This window comes from Acomys minous (assembly GCF_964271855.1).
Source record: "Acomys minous genome assembly, chromosome: 2".
Lineage (NCBI taxonomy): Eukaryota > Metazoa > Chordata > Mammalia > Rodentia > Muridae > Acomys > Acomys minous.
In genome coordinates, this window is record NC_140484.1 from 90,058,362 (window position 1) to 90,072,634 (window position 14,273).

Genomic DNA, 14,273 nt, shown 5'->3' on the forward strand with positions numbered 1-14,273 from the left:
CTCATATGCACATGTACTTTCTCACACAGGTGTCACACACATGAGCATGTGTGTATACACATGACATACACCACAGATACACATCCACGTGCAAAAATAAATGAATAAAATATAAGGCGCGTGCGCGCAAACACACACACACACACACACACACACACACACACACACACACACACACACCAGAAGAGACAGGCAGGTTGGCTCTGGATCCCATGTTCTTAAACATTAATCTGCCTTCATTGTTTAGGTTGCCACTGGTTGCTGTTACTGATCATGCTTTCCTCTGTACAGGATTGTGACAGTGTTAACTCTCCAGTCCATGGACATGTCACCTGCTTTAGATGACAGTGGCCTCTCTCTGCATGTCCAGCATGCCAGTACATTTCTTCTTTAGTTATCTTCCTCTAAGACTTCAGATACTGACAGTCCCCGTCATTACTGTCATCTCTTTCTTATGCTGTCTCTGCAGACCTAATCCCAGCCAAGGATTTCTTGACCCCACTGGCATGACATTATTACTGGGTCACAATCAGCTACGGCCTAACAACGCTGCACTTTTTGTAACTGCTTGTGAGTGGTTCCCCTTTTCAACGATTCAGACTCACCCCAGAAATACTCTCATAGGATGCAACATTTCTTCAACTGGATTTCAGGACAATATCTTGGGTTGGATTGACGGCGGCTTGTTCATAACTTATTGGCGCATGTTTCCCGAAATGCCTACGATCTATTGTTATTGTAGTCGTAGCATTTCTTACAGTGGTTGTGACAGCATGCACAAGGTCTGTGCAAGGTGAAGCCAGAAAAACAGAACTAGCATAGAGGGAGATGTGGTGAGCACAAAGTCCCATCACCAGCTTAGAGACGGTAGGCTACTGGTAGCCATGGAAGGGGAGAGTTAGTGATCTTTAAGGTGCAGCCCCTGGAGGGTCCGCATATTCAGCCCTTGCAGCTAGGACCAAACGGGTTGAGTGAACACAAAGTTGGGTGGTGAATCTGTAAGGGGAGGGAGGAAAATGTTCAAAATACAGTGGGTTAAGTTCTTATAGAATTAATAAAGATTTTTTTTTTTTAACATTTCAACCATTCTGATAGGCTGCAGTCTGTGAACTGGGAATTTATAGGTGTATTTGTTTCCTTGAGTTTTTTTTTTACACGTTAAACAAGAAAAGAAACAGGTATATTCACCTGTTTCCTCATAGGATAGAAAGAAGAGTGAGGGTACCATAAAGCCCTTCAAACTTTCACATCAGGAGTAAAGCAGTCATCCAAGTGAGAGGTCCACTCAGTTGTGCCTCATAATATTAGCATAAAAACTACATGGAAATACAACTTCCATACATTTTGATGCTGAGGTTATAATTATTTTTCTTAGTCTGGGTTACTGCCTGCTGCTCTTCTTATATTACCTGGAGAGACCTGAATTGTATCTTTGATTTATAGTTCAATGCAGTTTTAATATTAGTAGAATTGCACCTACATTTTCCCTTTAAAGTGATGTGGTTTAAAGCCAATAAAGAGATTTCATAATCATTTGCCAGTACAGTTTTACTTTTTGTTACTAGTTCCTACAAAACAATTTAGAAACCTTTTGTTCTATTCGGTCTACTACGTGTGTGTGTGTGTGTGTGTGTGTGTGTGTGTGTGTGTGTGTGTGCAAATGTATATGTATACATGTGTGCCTACATGGGGTCATCTCCTGTAATGTCATTTGTCATCTGTAATAGCAAAATCAAAGTTGGAATCCTCTGCTTTAGGCTACTGTTCACAGTCCTGTGTAACTGTCTGCTATGTTGATGACTCCTAAATCTATATCATCACTTATGATCTCTCATCAATGGCTGCAGACTCATTTATTATGGCACTCTCTGGAGGTCATTGTGTGGATGTCCTCCAGGCTTCAGAGACATAGCATACTGCAACTGAGCTCATTTTGATAATCTTTCTTCACCCTGTTACTGTTCTTCCAATGCTGCCCATTCTTTCATCGACTGCACATCTTTCCTCCAGTCTGTTAAATACATTCAGAACTATGCTCCGTGTCCCCAGGCCTAGCCCAGACCTGCTGAGCTAAATCTCTCTGGAAGCATTATTCTTTGTATCTCTGGCCTCACCCTGATGTTGCTGCTCATCCTGTTAGGGCCATTTCTTAGCCCAGTGGCTCTTGCATTTCAGGATGAACCTACATTATTAAAACATATTTTTCTGTCAGATCCAGGGATGGTTATACCATAAATACATATGTAGTCTAAGGCATTGCATTTCTTACTCAGCATTTTTCTGATAATGTGTTAAATGAGAAACTCAATTATGACACTCCAACAACAGATACATGTCATTATATATTTGTGCAAATATATATCAGTCATAAGCTTGGAAGAAAACCTTAAAGCAAACCATAGTTATGAGTGACAAAGGATTTCCAATGGTCAGTCATCAGCTACTAAATATATATCATTTACAGGCAGGATGCTGGCCATGGAGAAATATGTGCTGATGCCATGCATGCCCTGGGTATTTCAGGAGTACCAGTATCTTCCTCCCAAGTCTTCTGTGACTCTGTAATTATTGGAAAATAAAGTCCAGTTTAAACAAATTAAATTATGCGCGCAGCAGTCGTGAAATGTCCAGAACACGGCATTTCACAGCTTTCTTCTCCATCCTCTGGCTCTTATGGTCTTTCTGACTCATTTTTATATGTTCCCTGTCTTTCAAGTCAGAGGAAGTTGATGCAGTCATCCCACCTACGGCTCTATATTCTGAGTCATTTATTCTCAGTATTGTAACTAGTAATGAGTCTCTGCACTAAACACTAGCTACTGTCAAAAGAAGTTTCTCTGGCCAAGGTTGAGATAAGAGGCACCGGTCTCTGAACATCAACATATTTAAAAGACAATAGTGGGTCTGCCCTGGTGCCTGTGAGCTCCCCAGACACAGGCTTGTGGGAAAGAGGGTCTGTTTTCTTTAGGGATGTGGCACCGGTGTGTTGTTGCATGCTGACTCTTCACCCAGGCACATACGGGAAGTGCTAATCAGAGCTGGTAGGTTAGTGATTACTTTAAAAGGACACGGGGTTTGAGGGGAGATGTGTTGGGAAAGCCTGGCAGGAGCTGGAGGGAGGTCGAGGTGATAGATATGACAAAAATGCAATGTCTCCATGTATTAAATTTTCAAAAGATGAGACTGACGCTCTCTGCCTGCTGCACTAAGAGGGAAACAGGGAAACAGGGAAACAGGGAGTAGGTCTGGAGAGGGGTGTGGTTGGGGAAATGGACTGGGAGGAGTGGAGGGACCGAACTGTGGTTGGGATGTAATATGTATGAGAGAGGAAGAAATTTTGTTTTTCAACCAAGAAACCATTATTCTAAAAATCATATTTACAGAGCACAGTACATATAATGTGATGTGTGAATTATTACCCAACCCCAAAATGTCTGTAGCTTTTAGTGTGGACATCCTATCTTTCCATATCTAGCATTCTTACTAGATTCACAGAGCAGAATGCCTGTGAAACAGAATGTGAGGAAGGAGAGAGAATTGTGACTCGAGAAGGAATCATTGCTTCAGAACTCCAGGGGAAGCCATTTCTAAGAAAGAGCAAGGGGACAGGCGTGATAGTGGAGATGCTGTCAGCCGCCAGCTGTTCTGTGAAGGCAATTCTCCAACCTGCTCTTCTTGGCCATGCAAGGGAAGCTGTATGCGAGCTTGTGACCCCCTGGAGAAATGTCTGCTTACATCATACAGTGGCTCCCTCTGCTAAATATGGTGGAAGACACACAGTGACTATGATTCCTGGAGATGGCATTGGGCCTGAGCTTATGGTTCACGTCAAGAGAATATTCCGATCAAAGTGTGTGCCAGTGGACTTTGAAGAAGTGTGGGTGACCTCCACATCTAACGAGGAGGAGATCCACAATGCTCTGATGGCCATCCGTCGGAACCGTGTTGCTCTGAAGGGCAACATTGCAACCAACCACTATCTGCCTGCCACTCACAAATCTCACAACACCAAGTTTCGCACCATCCTTGACCTCTACGCCAGCGTAGTCCATTTCAAGACTTTTCCTGGTGTGGAGACCCGGCACAAGAACATAGACATCGTAGTTGTTCGGGAGAACACAGAGGGCGAGTATACTAACCTGGAGCACGAGAGCGTGGAAGGGGTGGTCGAGAGTCTAAAGATTGTGACGAGGTCCAAGTCCCTGCGCATTGCTGAGTACGCCTTCAGGTTGGCTCAGAAGATGGGGCGCAAAAAAGTGACAGTTGTTCACAAAGCCAACATCATGAAACTGGGAGATGGGCTCTTCCTTCAGTGCTGTAAGGATGTGGCAGCCCACTACCCTCAGATCACCTTAGAGAGTAAGATCATAGACAACACCGCCATGCAGTTGGTATCCAATCCCCAGCAGTTTGATGTCATGGTGATGCCCAATCTCTATGGCAACATTATCAACAGTGTCTGCACAGGGCTGGTTGGAGGATCCGGACTTGTCCCCGGAGCCAATTATGGTGACTCATATGCAATATTTGAGATGGGTTCAAAGACAATAGGTCAAGAGTTAGCTCACAGAAACATTGCCAATCCTGTCGCCATGCTGCTGACCAGCTGTATCATGCTGGACTACCTTGATCTCCACTCTTACGCCACCCCCATCCGCACTGCCATCATGGCATCCTTAGAAAACAAAGCCATCTACACACCAGACATGGGCGGTCAGGGTACCACGTCAGGCATTGTAGATTACATCCTGGACTATATGAAACGCCATAGGCACTGTTGAAATGCAAACATCTTACTGCCCCACACTTGACTCACCCCATCTGAAACTCCAGCCAGTGTGAACTGAGAATCAACAACTCACTGGAAGGGAAGGCGATGGGGACCACTGTTGATTTTTTTTTCCATTAAATTGAAATGCAGTAAATATTGCTGACTTGAATTAACAATGCTTATTGCAATAGAGACCAACAGGAATTTTCCCGAAAGTGTATTCCAACACTCTCATCTCTCTGGGATATTACTTGGTAATAAATCAGAACTCTTTTTGCAGTTCTGGGGGCTTTCTCAGAACCTTAAAAAAAAAGGTGACTTTTCTCCTGAGCCACTGAAATTTAGTAACCCAACTTAGACAGGCATCTTGCTTTCCTGTAGATGTTCTTAATGAGTTAATCATACAATAAAGGTTGTCTGCTAAGTGTATATTATACTTTTAATTAATGAAGCTGAAGTAGTGCAGAAGGCTCCCACACCTACACTGACCTCTTTCCCTCTGATGGTGTTTTAGGATATTTGTGTTAGGAATCCCCTGTGGTCTCTGATGGTACATGAGTTCCCTCCTAGAAAGAACACTTACACTTCCTTCAGTTGTACTACAAACTGTGTCTATCAAATCCCTTCATAGTCACAGTACTCATAGTGCTATGCTATATAAATAGGATGTTGAAATACAAGCCACACACTCGGTTATTCGCAGCTTCTTGCGGTTTATTTTCCAGCTATGAAAAACTGGATGTAAAAAATTGAAAGCCAGGAGCTAACTTAAATATCTGCCTTTTTTTTTTTTTAATTTACAGTACTTTTTAAGTTGTAGTCGGGAGTAACGCAAACAAACAAAATAAAAACCTTATTAGTATCTGAAATAAGTTCTTAAGTAGAAAATGTCAAAATGATTATACAAGCTCACAATAATTTTACCAGAAGGAATGGCATATGGATGGAGTGAGACTGAGGAAAGCAGAGAGATCTCCAGTGTTCTCATATCTCACCCTTCAGCTGTGGAAACCTGCATATTTCATTATCACACATTAAAGTTCTGAATCTGGGACCATGAAAAGGTCTGACAGGTGTTGGCACACCTATCTTAATGATGCATATGCCCATGGCCAGGCAAGTTGAAAGATTTTGCTTGACGAAGAGAAAGTTCCTGAAGAAGGCAGGCAGCCAAGTGGAAAATTTGAAAACAATTGGAGAAGTTTTGGTTGGTAGCCCACCTCTTGCATGATCGAGACCTATACCAGTGGCGTTGTTTGGTGAACAGAGCAAGGATTTACCCCACCTTCTCAACCTATTGTGCCACTGTGGCCAAATTAACTAACCCACTCCCTACTTCTGACCCTTTTTCTGAACACTAGAGTTACGTAGTGGTTAACACCAATTTTGAACACGAGAAGACCCAGGCTCACTTAGAAGACAAGGCTTTGTACAGCCCTGTGAGGAACTATCTCGATTAGCCTCTAGGTGGGTCCATGATGACTGTCTAAGGTAGGTAAATTGAGGTGGGAAGACTCATCGTAACTGGCAGACAACTAGAAAGAAGAAAATGAACTGAACGTAGGCATTCGTTATACTCTGTTTCCTGACTGCAGGTGCAGTGTGACCAGCCACCTCATGCCCCAGCCACTAATCTCCCCCATCATGATTAGACTTGAAATGTAGGCCAAAATAAACCCTTGCTATTGTAAGTTGCTTGAGTCAAGGTCTTTCATCAAGGAGACAAGAGCAATTAGGTAATCCTGGGGATTTATTCTGAGAACAGCTAGTTCAGCTGCAGACAGATGCCTACATGCCAGCTTATGGTTAGCAGTGGGATGTGGTTATGGCGTATTTGAGCTAAAGTTTATCCCCAGGTTAGAAATGTGTGTCCCCTGACACCTTCCCAGAGTCTGGAAGTAACAAGTTTCATCCTTTACTGTCATTCACCATTTTCACTGTTAGGCTCTTCCACTTGAGTATCTCTAGGGCAGGTGGAACAGAGTTGTTCTTTCTTGTTCTCCGTATCTTTACCATAATGACTGGTACCCAGAAGATATGTAATACACATTTTTTGAATTAATGAAACACTGGACAATGGTTTGCTACTCCTATATATTGAGTGCAATAATAGTGGTGCCCCTGCCATAGCATTGCTGAAAAGGCAAAGAGAGGGCTACGTTTTGGGCATCCATCACATAGCATCTAGTAGGTTTCAAAAGTCAGCATCTTCATTATTGCCCATTACATGCTGTGGCAAGTGATGGTCCTGAAGGGGAATCAGGTGGCTATGAAAGGTGTCCTGTATAGATTAGCATCCCCGTAACACACATTCAACCAGGAAAGCACGCTATCTTCAGTAAGTCCTCTGATTCTCTCTCCTTTTTATTTCTTTCCTCCCCCTTTTTTTTTGTATGTGTGCATGTGGTATACATTTGTGTGTGTGTCTCTGTTTCTGCACACGCATAGGTACATATTTGTATAAAAATGCATGTGTGTGTATTAGAAGCTACCTGGTATCTTTTACTTTAAAATATTCCCTGTTAACCTGTGTCTACACCTATATCTTAGTTTCCTTTCTTCTGTTTCCTGCAGTGCACCTGATGTATTCTTTCTGAGACAAAATAGAGTCAAGTCACCTTCTTACTCAAGACTCCCCATTCAGTGGCTTCCTTTTGTCCCTTAGAGAAAGCCAGCTAAGCACACATAATGCAATGTGCCTTAGGCTGTAGGAGTGATTGAGGAATCCATCACTGTGGAGTCAGGACCTAACACAGGGACAGGTTCCTCATTCATACTCACTCTTAAGTATTTATGGAAGGAAACAGGGAGTGAGTGAGTGGAAGGTTCCTGTCACAGACAAGTGCTGGCAACCAGAAGAACCAATTTATTGCAAGACACCCATGGCTGACTTTCATCTACAAACCTCTCTGAGGCCTTTCTTTTTTTCTTTTTCTTTTCTTTTTTTTTTTTGACAACTTCATTCTTTTATAAATTTCAGAGTAAAACAAATCACATGCTACAAGGCAGACACCCTTCAGAATACACCGTGTGGCAGGCAGAGCATGTTTTAATCAGCTAGGATGATCTCAGGAAGTCCTTGCTCTGCCTTCTACACAGGGTCTGCCTACCACACAGCCTCTGCCTTCCACACAGCCTCTGCCTTCCACACAGCCTCTGCCACCTTGCCACACCGTTACCTGCTTTTAACATCACAACTCATTATTTGCCCATAGACAGTATACAAAAGCCCAAATATTATAAATGTGATACTCAGTTATAGTTATAGTTCTAACTTGGAATAAAACAACATCAAACTAAAAAGTTTTATTTTCATAATTTTTTCTTTTGCAGGTGCCTCATACATGATAGGCAAGTGCTCTAATAAAGCTATGTCCCCATGTACTGTGTTAGATAAGAATAGCATTCTCCACAGTTATGTGGAGAACGAGGACTGACTCTGACATGAACTCTGGTGTCCCATGTTTGACCACTTCCCCTTGGTGGGGAGGCCTGATGGCACTCAGAGAAAGAATAAACAGGTATTCAAGATGAGACTTGATAGCCTATGACCATATAGTGGAGGAGGAGGTCCCCCTCGGTCATAGACCTAGGGGAGGGGAGTAGGGTGAAAGTGGGAGGGAGGGGAGAATGGGAGGATACAAGCGGTGGGATAACAATTGAGTTGTAATTGGAATAAATTAATTTAAAAAGTTTAAAAAGTAGCAGACACACTTGTTGAGGTTCTTACAAAGAACACTGCTATAAGTGATTTAAAATCCTGGTTACATAAGTCATTCCACAGAAAACGCTTCTGTACTGATTTTACCATATAGCTCTCCACTCTGGAACAGTAGCCTTCAACTTTACCTATACATGCAATATAATAAACAAACATTTTGGGGGGAGAAGGGTGATACAATATGTAAAAAAAAATAATAATAATATGTAACCAGGCCTTTCCTTGACTGTTCTCTTCTAAAGAATGCTGGAACACAAAGGGCAGTGAGACAGGTACCTGTCAGGCCGAGACTATACCCCCTGAGTTGGCTTCACTGTGCTTGACCATCTCCTCTTTCTGCACTCATCCCGGCATCTCATTTTATTTTTAACAGCCACTCAGCTTTGCTTCTATTCCCAGGATATTAAGAACAGCAGCCGCGCTCTCTGCCTTTCTCTTACTTACCTCATTCTTACCAGCTTGTGATCTTACAAATCATCCATGCAAATACTAGAGTTGATGTTCATCTCTCGTCTGCCTTACACAGTAGATGTTTTGACATTGGGTGAGTTGCTTAACATCTCTGATCTATGGTCTGTTTGTTTAAGAAGGTCAAAGTTACCTTCATGGAACTATAAAAATTTCCTTTGGTGGAGGGGACTGGGAGGAGTACAGAGAGGGGAGGCTATGGTTGGAATGTTTTGTATGAGAGAAGAATTTAAAAAGAAAGAAATAAAGGAAGGAAGGAAAGAAGGAAAGAAAGAAAGAGAAACAGAAAAAGAAAAAAATTCTTTGATTGTCTATTGCTAAATGATATCCCACACCTAGTGGTATAGGACAAAGGATTGTGTAATGGTTCTGTAGGTTAAAGGGAGTATTGGGAATAGCGGGGGCTCTCAAGATGGCTTCCTTTTTATAGTGCTATAGGTTAAAGGGAGTCTGGAATGTCTGGGACACCCAAGATGGCTTCCTGGTTATTAACAGTAATGGCTGCATCCAGAATCCCACATGAAAATCTGAGATAACTGGGTCTCTTCATAGGATGCCATCTTGTTTCTAAGCTGAAAAACCGAGGCTGTAGATGTCTTAAGGTTTAGCCTTGAAAAATGTCTCAAGCCTGCCACTTCCACATTATGATGATAAGAACACAGCAGAGATAACAGCAGATTTAAGAATAGGGAATGGTTAGAGGGTGAGGGTTAGCACTGGGGTCTGGGGGAGCGGTAAGGCCTTATTGCACAGAGTCCAGTGGAATACAAAGTGATATGTGGCCATATTTGGAAACATACTCTGTTACCATGATCATTCATTTTTGTGCCTGCCCTGCTTGTGATAGGCACTGCTCTTATGATTTCCCTATTTCCCTGTCATCTCTTACTTAGCTTTAGGATCTGTGGATTCTGCTCCATAATCAACTCCAGCCACCCCATTTTTCTCTATGCTTTTGCCAACTAAGGATTAGTTTTTGAGGCTGCTTGCCTGTACTTGCTATGTAAGTAATGATTTTATTCCTTCTCAAGTTTCTGATAGGATTGAAAGTAGATACTTACAGTTTTACAGTTAGGTTTAAGTTGTTTAGGATTTAAGAAAAAGATTGAAGATCTAGAAAGATGTTTTTTAAGTTGATAAATACAAGATAAGATAGAGAATGATTTAGGTACAAAACTTTAGACTCACCTAGACAGGATAGATAGTATTTTCTTCAAAGTTGTCAAATACAAATGAACTAAATATTTTGAATGTAACTTTTAAATATGTCTTTTTTGATTGTTTCATAACTGTTCTTACTGTATATAGTATATTATACAGTCCATACTCATTTAAAAAAAACAGAACAAACAAACAAAAACCCTCTACTAACATCACAGGTTTGAACTCCTTCACCTTACATTTTGTCTTTCAAGAACAACTCATCTATTTGGTAATAGTCTTAATGTATCACATACTCTTTGGGGTTAGAGGACATTTCTTGCTGACCTTCTAGTCCTTGTATTGACCATAATATTGCTTGTATGGGTTGTGCACATCTACTATTAGGTTGAAGGTAATAATCACAGTTTATGTGTTACATTTTGTCTGTTGTGCTCCATTTCTTATCCTGCATAGTCAGCACTTATTAAGTCTCATGTAAACCTTACTCCAGGGTTATTATTACACTCATCATTTAACAGAGGAGAAAATTGAGAAGCGGAGACACTAAGAAATCTGCCTTCAGCATCACCAACATGAGTTGAGGCCAGGTAGCTCTAGAGTTATCATCCTTGGGTGATCATGAACATTTCAGATTGGTGAATTCTCATTTTTTATGTGAAGGAGACTCTTTTTAGCTATAGGTCCATGTTTCCATGTGGGGACAATTTTATCAGTACATGTAGAATGAAGGAAATGTCTAGAGCTGTCTTCCAGAATCTGCAGGACAGGAAAGCAGAGTGACTGGCCTTGCTCCCATGTAGTACGGAGCCTGAGGAACACCAGCGCTATCTCAAATCTAACGGTGCCTGTTTCTCTATAGCTTCTTTCCTTGTGTGGCCCACATTGAATGCTGGTGTATTTAAACATTTACTATATGTCTTGTGTTCTTCTAAGAGTTTACTGTATGTTAGTCATATAATTCTCACATTATTATATAATGACTCGAGTATAACAAGTCCAGTGTCTCACTCAGGGCTATTTGTGTGGCCACTACAGAAACCGGATTGATTAAAGCTTAGAGTACACACCAGTATTTAACTTTCACTACTAGATCTTATCTCTGAAATTATAGTTACTGATGTACAGAAAGAGGAAAGTAGAATTTCCAGACATATTAGACCATCCTGCTTCCTGAGTTGAGCATCAAGTGTTGAAGACAGTGACATTTCAAAAACATCAAGCTAGGATCCAAAGAGAGGGCTTAGTGTGTGAAGGTATTTATCCTCAAGCCTGTGGACGTCAGTTTGAAAACCAGGATCTACACATGTCAGAAGAAGAACATCTGATCATCTTAGGGGTGCTATGGTAACGGTTCATGCACACCTCACACCCCAATAATCCTCCTTACACATGCAACCCCCATACTCACACAACCTCCCCACCACACGGCCCACATCCACACACACCCACACATACACACACATTACACAGGCCCCCATTTCAACCCATACAAATAAAAAAAAATCAAGGATACAAATTCTTCTTTTGAAGTAATATCTGAGAAAAAGAGAACAAACCTGGACCAGAGATGATGTGCTACTTACATGGGAGGATTGCTAAGCTGGAATTAGTGGTGCAGGCCCTGCAACTCAAAAGAGTAGAAAGTAGAAGGAGAAAGAGAGGGCTGTGCATATCTTTAGTCCCAGGAAATGTTCCCAGCTCCCAGGGCTCCAAGTGTCATCTTCAGGACTAAAATAATCCTAAATGATGACATGAGGTGGACGCAATAGTGTAATCGTAATTACCACAGATCAGAGGAGGAATTGGAAGAAAGTGTCCAGTGAGGGTCAGCATTGAACTTGCGAACACTGGCGGTATCAGTGCAGGCTCAGCTTTGGCAGGAGCTGACTGTATAGCCAGAAGGATTTTGAAGGGGGATGTCTGGTCCTTGGAGCTTCCTGACAACATGCGTAACATTGGAATTTGAAGTAACAGAGGGATCTTCCCACCATGAAGAATTTCTTTACCATGGTGGAAAGTATAGCTATTACATCTGCAATTTTTCTGGGAAGCCTGAGTTAAAAAGAAAGGAGTGTGTGCGAAGTGGGGAAAATGCCTCTAGCTCATCAAGGCAATTAGAAAGAAAAACTGAGGCTTACTATCACTTTTACAAATGCTTAACACTCAACTGAGTACAAATGTCTGCTGATAACACTTCATTTCAAGTTGTGCTCAATTCAAATGTCTAGTTATACACACACATGATGAACACTGTCACAAAAGACAGGATGTCATATGTCTAAATATAAAACTGGTATTTTTTCTATTTCTCATAAAATGCCCTAAGATCAAGTCATTATAAATGTTTTCATGCTAAGTAAGGAACTTATCTAGGGAGGAAAACGTTGGCCTTGCTTATACGGAGTTAATATTTTCATAAAAATTATAATATATTATAAGAAGAGAAAGAATAACCTTAAACAAAGAATTACTAATTAGTCACAGAAGTATACTTTTCACAATTGCAAATATTGAATGCCTATGATAGTTTGAATAAATATGGCCCTCATAGGCTCATATAGCTGAATGCTTAGTCAACAGGGAGTAGAACTGTCTTTGATAGGATTAGAAGGATGAGGAGGTGTGGCCTTGTTGGAGGAAGTGTGTCACTGGAGGTGGGCTTTGAGGTTTCTCAATTCCATCTCTCTCTGCTTAGGGATTAGGATATATTTCTCAAGTGCCCCTCCAGCGTTTGCTTGGATGCCACCGTGCTTCCAGCTATAATGGTAATGGACTAAACCTTTGAAGCTAAGCATGCCTTCAATAAAATGCCTTGCCTTGGTCATGCTGTCTCTTCACAGCAATAAGATAGTAATTAAGAAAATGCCATTGACTGGGCTAGGTAGTGCATGCCTGTAATCTCAGAGGCAGGCAGATCTCTGTGAGTTCAAGGCCAGCCTACTCTACAAAGCAAGTACAGAACAACCAAGGCTACCCAGAGAAACCCTCTCTTAGAGAAAAAGAAAGAAAGAAAAGAAAGGAAGGGATGAAGGAAGGAAGGAAGAAAGGAAAGTGCCATTGTTTAATTAGCTTGTTGAGGTAACTCCCTCACAATATACACATACACATGCATGCACACATATACCTTAAGTATATACATTTTAAATGGTCAATTCTACCTAAAAAAAGACTAGAAAATACAAACATTGATATTTTAACTATATTTTATTTTATTTTTTTTAATTTCTTTTTTTTTCTCCTTTATTAATTTATTCTTATTACATCTCAATGGTTATCCCATCCCTTGTATCCTCCCATTCTTCCCTTCCTCCCAATTTCCCCTTATTCCCCTCCCCTATGACTGTTCCTGAGGGGGATTACCTCCCCCTCTATATGCTCATAGGGTATCAAGTCTCTTCTTGGTAACTTGCTGTCCTTCCTCTGATTGCCACCAGGTCTCCCCGTCCAGGGGACATGGTCAAAGGTGAGGCACCAGAGTATGTGAGAAAGTCATATCCCACTCTCCACTCTACTGTGGGGAGTGTTAAAATATGTTTTATTAATTTATTCATACTACATCTCCATTGTTATCCCATCCCTTGTATTCTCCCATTCTTCCCTCCCTCCCATTTTCCCCTTACTCCCCTCCCCTATGACTGTGACTGAGGGGGACCTCCTCCCCCTGTATATGCTCATAGGGTATCAAGTCTCTTCTTGGTAGCCTGCTATCCTTCCTTTCAGTGCCACCAGGCCTCCCCATGCATGGGACGTGGTCAAATATTTTTAATAAAATTCAATATTGGTCACACTGTGGAGCTCATAAATATGAACCCAGTATGCCAAATGGGGAATCAAGTCCTAATATGATAGAATTGGGATCTTGTGATGTCATGAAAAAAAGGCATGAAACACAGACCAAAGATTTCCTCACTTCCAGAGGCTGAGAAAGACCTATGCTGATAAGTTTGTTGTAAACTTCAGAGAACTTGTACAGTGGCTGTGGGCTGGGGAGATTTCTGAAGTTATCCATGTAAAAAGATGAAAAAGAATTGTTTAATTGCCTCCTATTCCAGTAGAAACAATATTTCTAAATGAATCTGTTATTTAGTCTGGTAAGAATATATTACTCGATACTATCTATATACAAGTGAATTTGGAATTCAAAATTTC

The 14,273-nt window shown here is 41.4% G+C and overlaps 2 protein-coding genes across 3 annotated transcripts in view; both read left to right on the forward strand.

Annotated features, from left to right (window-relative positions):
- Positions 1 to 14,273, forward strand: part of NELL1 (neural EGFL like 1) — an 843,592-nt gene that overhangs the window by 570,179 nt on the left and 259,140 nt on the right. The gene's annotated exons all lie outside the window — the stretch shown is intronic.
- LOC311592783 (putative isocitrate dehydrogenase [NAD] gamma 2, mitochondrial) lies at positions 3,587 to 6,542 on the forward strand. Its single transcript, XM_084773586.1, has one exon. The coding sequence runs from the start codon at positions 3,624 to 3,626 to the stop codon at positions 4,779 to 4,781; it is 1,158 nt and encodes a 385-aa protein (XP_084629712.1). The 5' UTR covers positions 3,587 to 3,623; the 3' UTR covers positions 4,782 to 6,542.

What these genes read in the sequence shown, in the direction of transcription:
- LOC311592783 (XM_084773586.1), top strand. Translation starts at nt 3,624, where the DNA reads ATGCTGTCAGCCGCCAGCTGTTCTGTGAAGGCAATTCTCCAACCTGCT.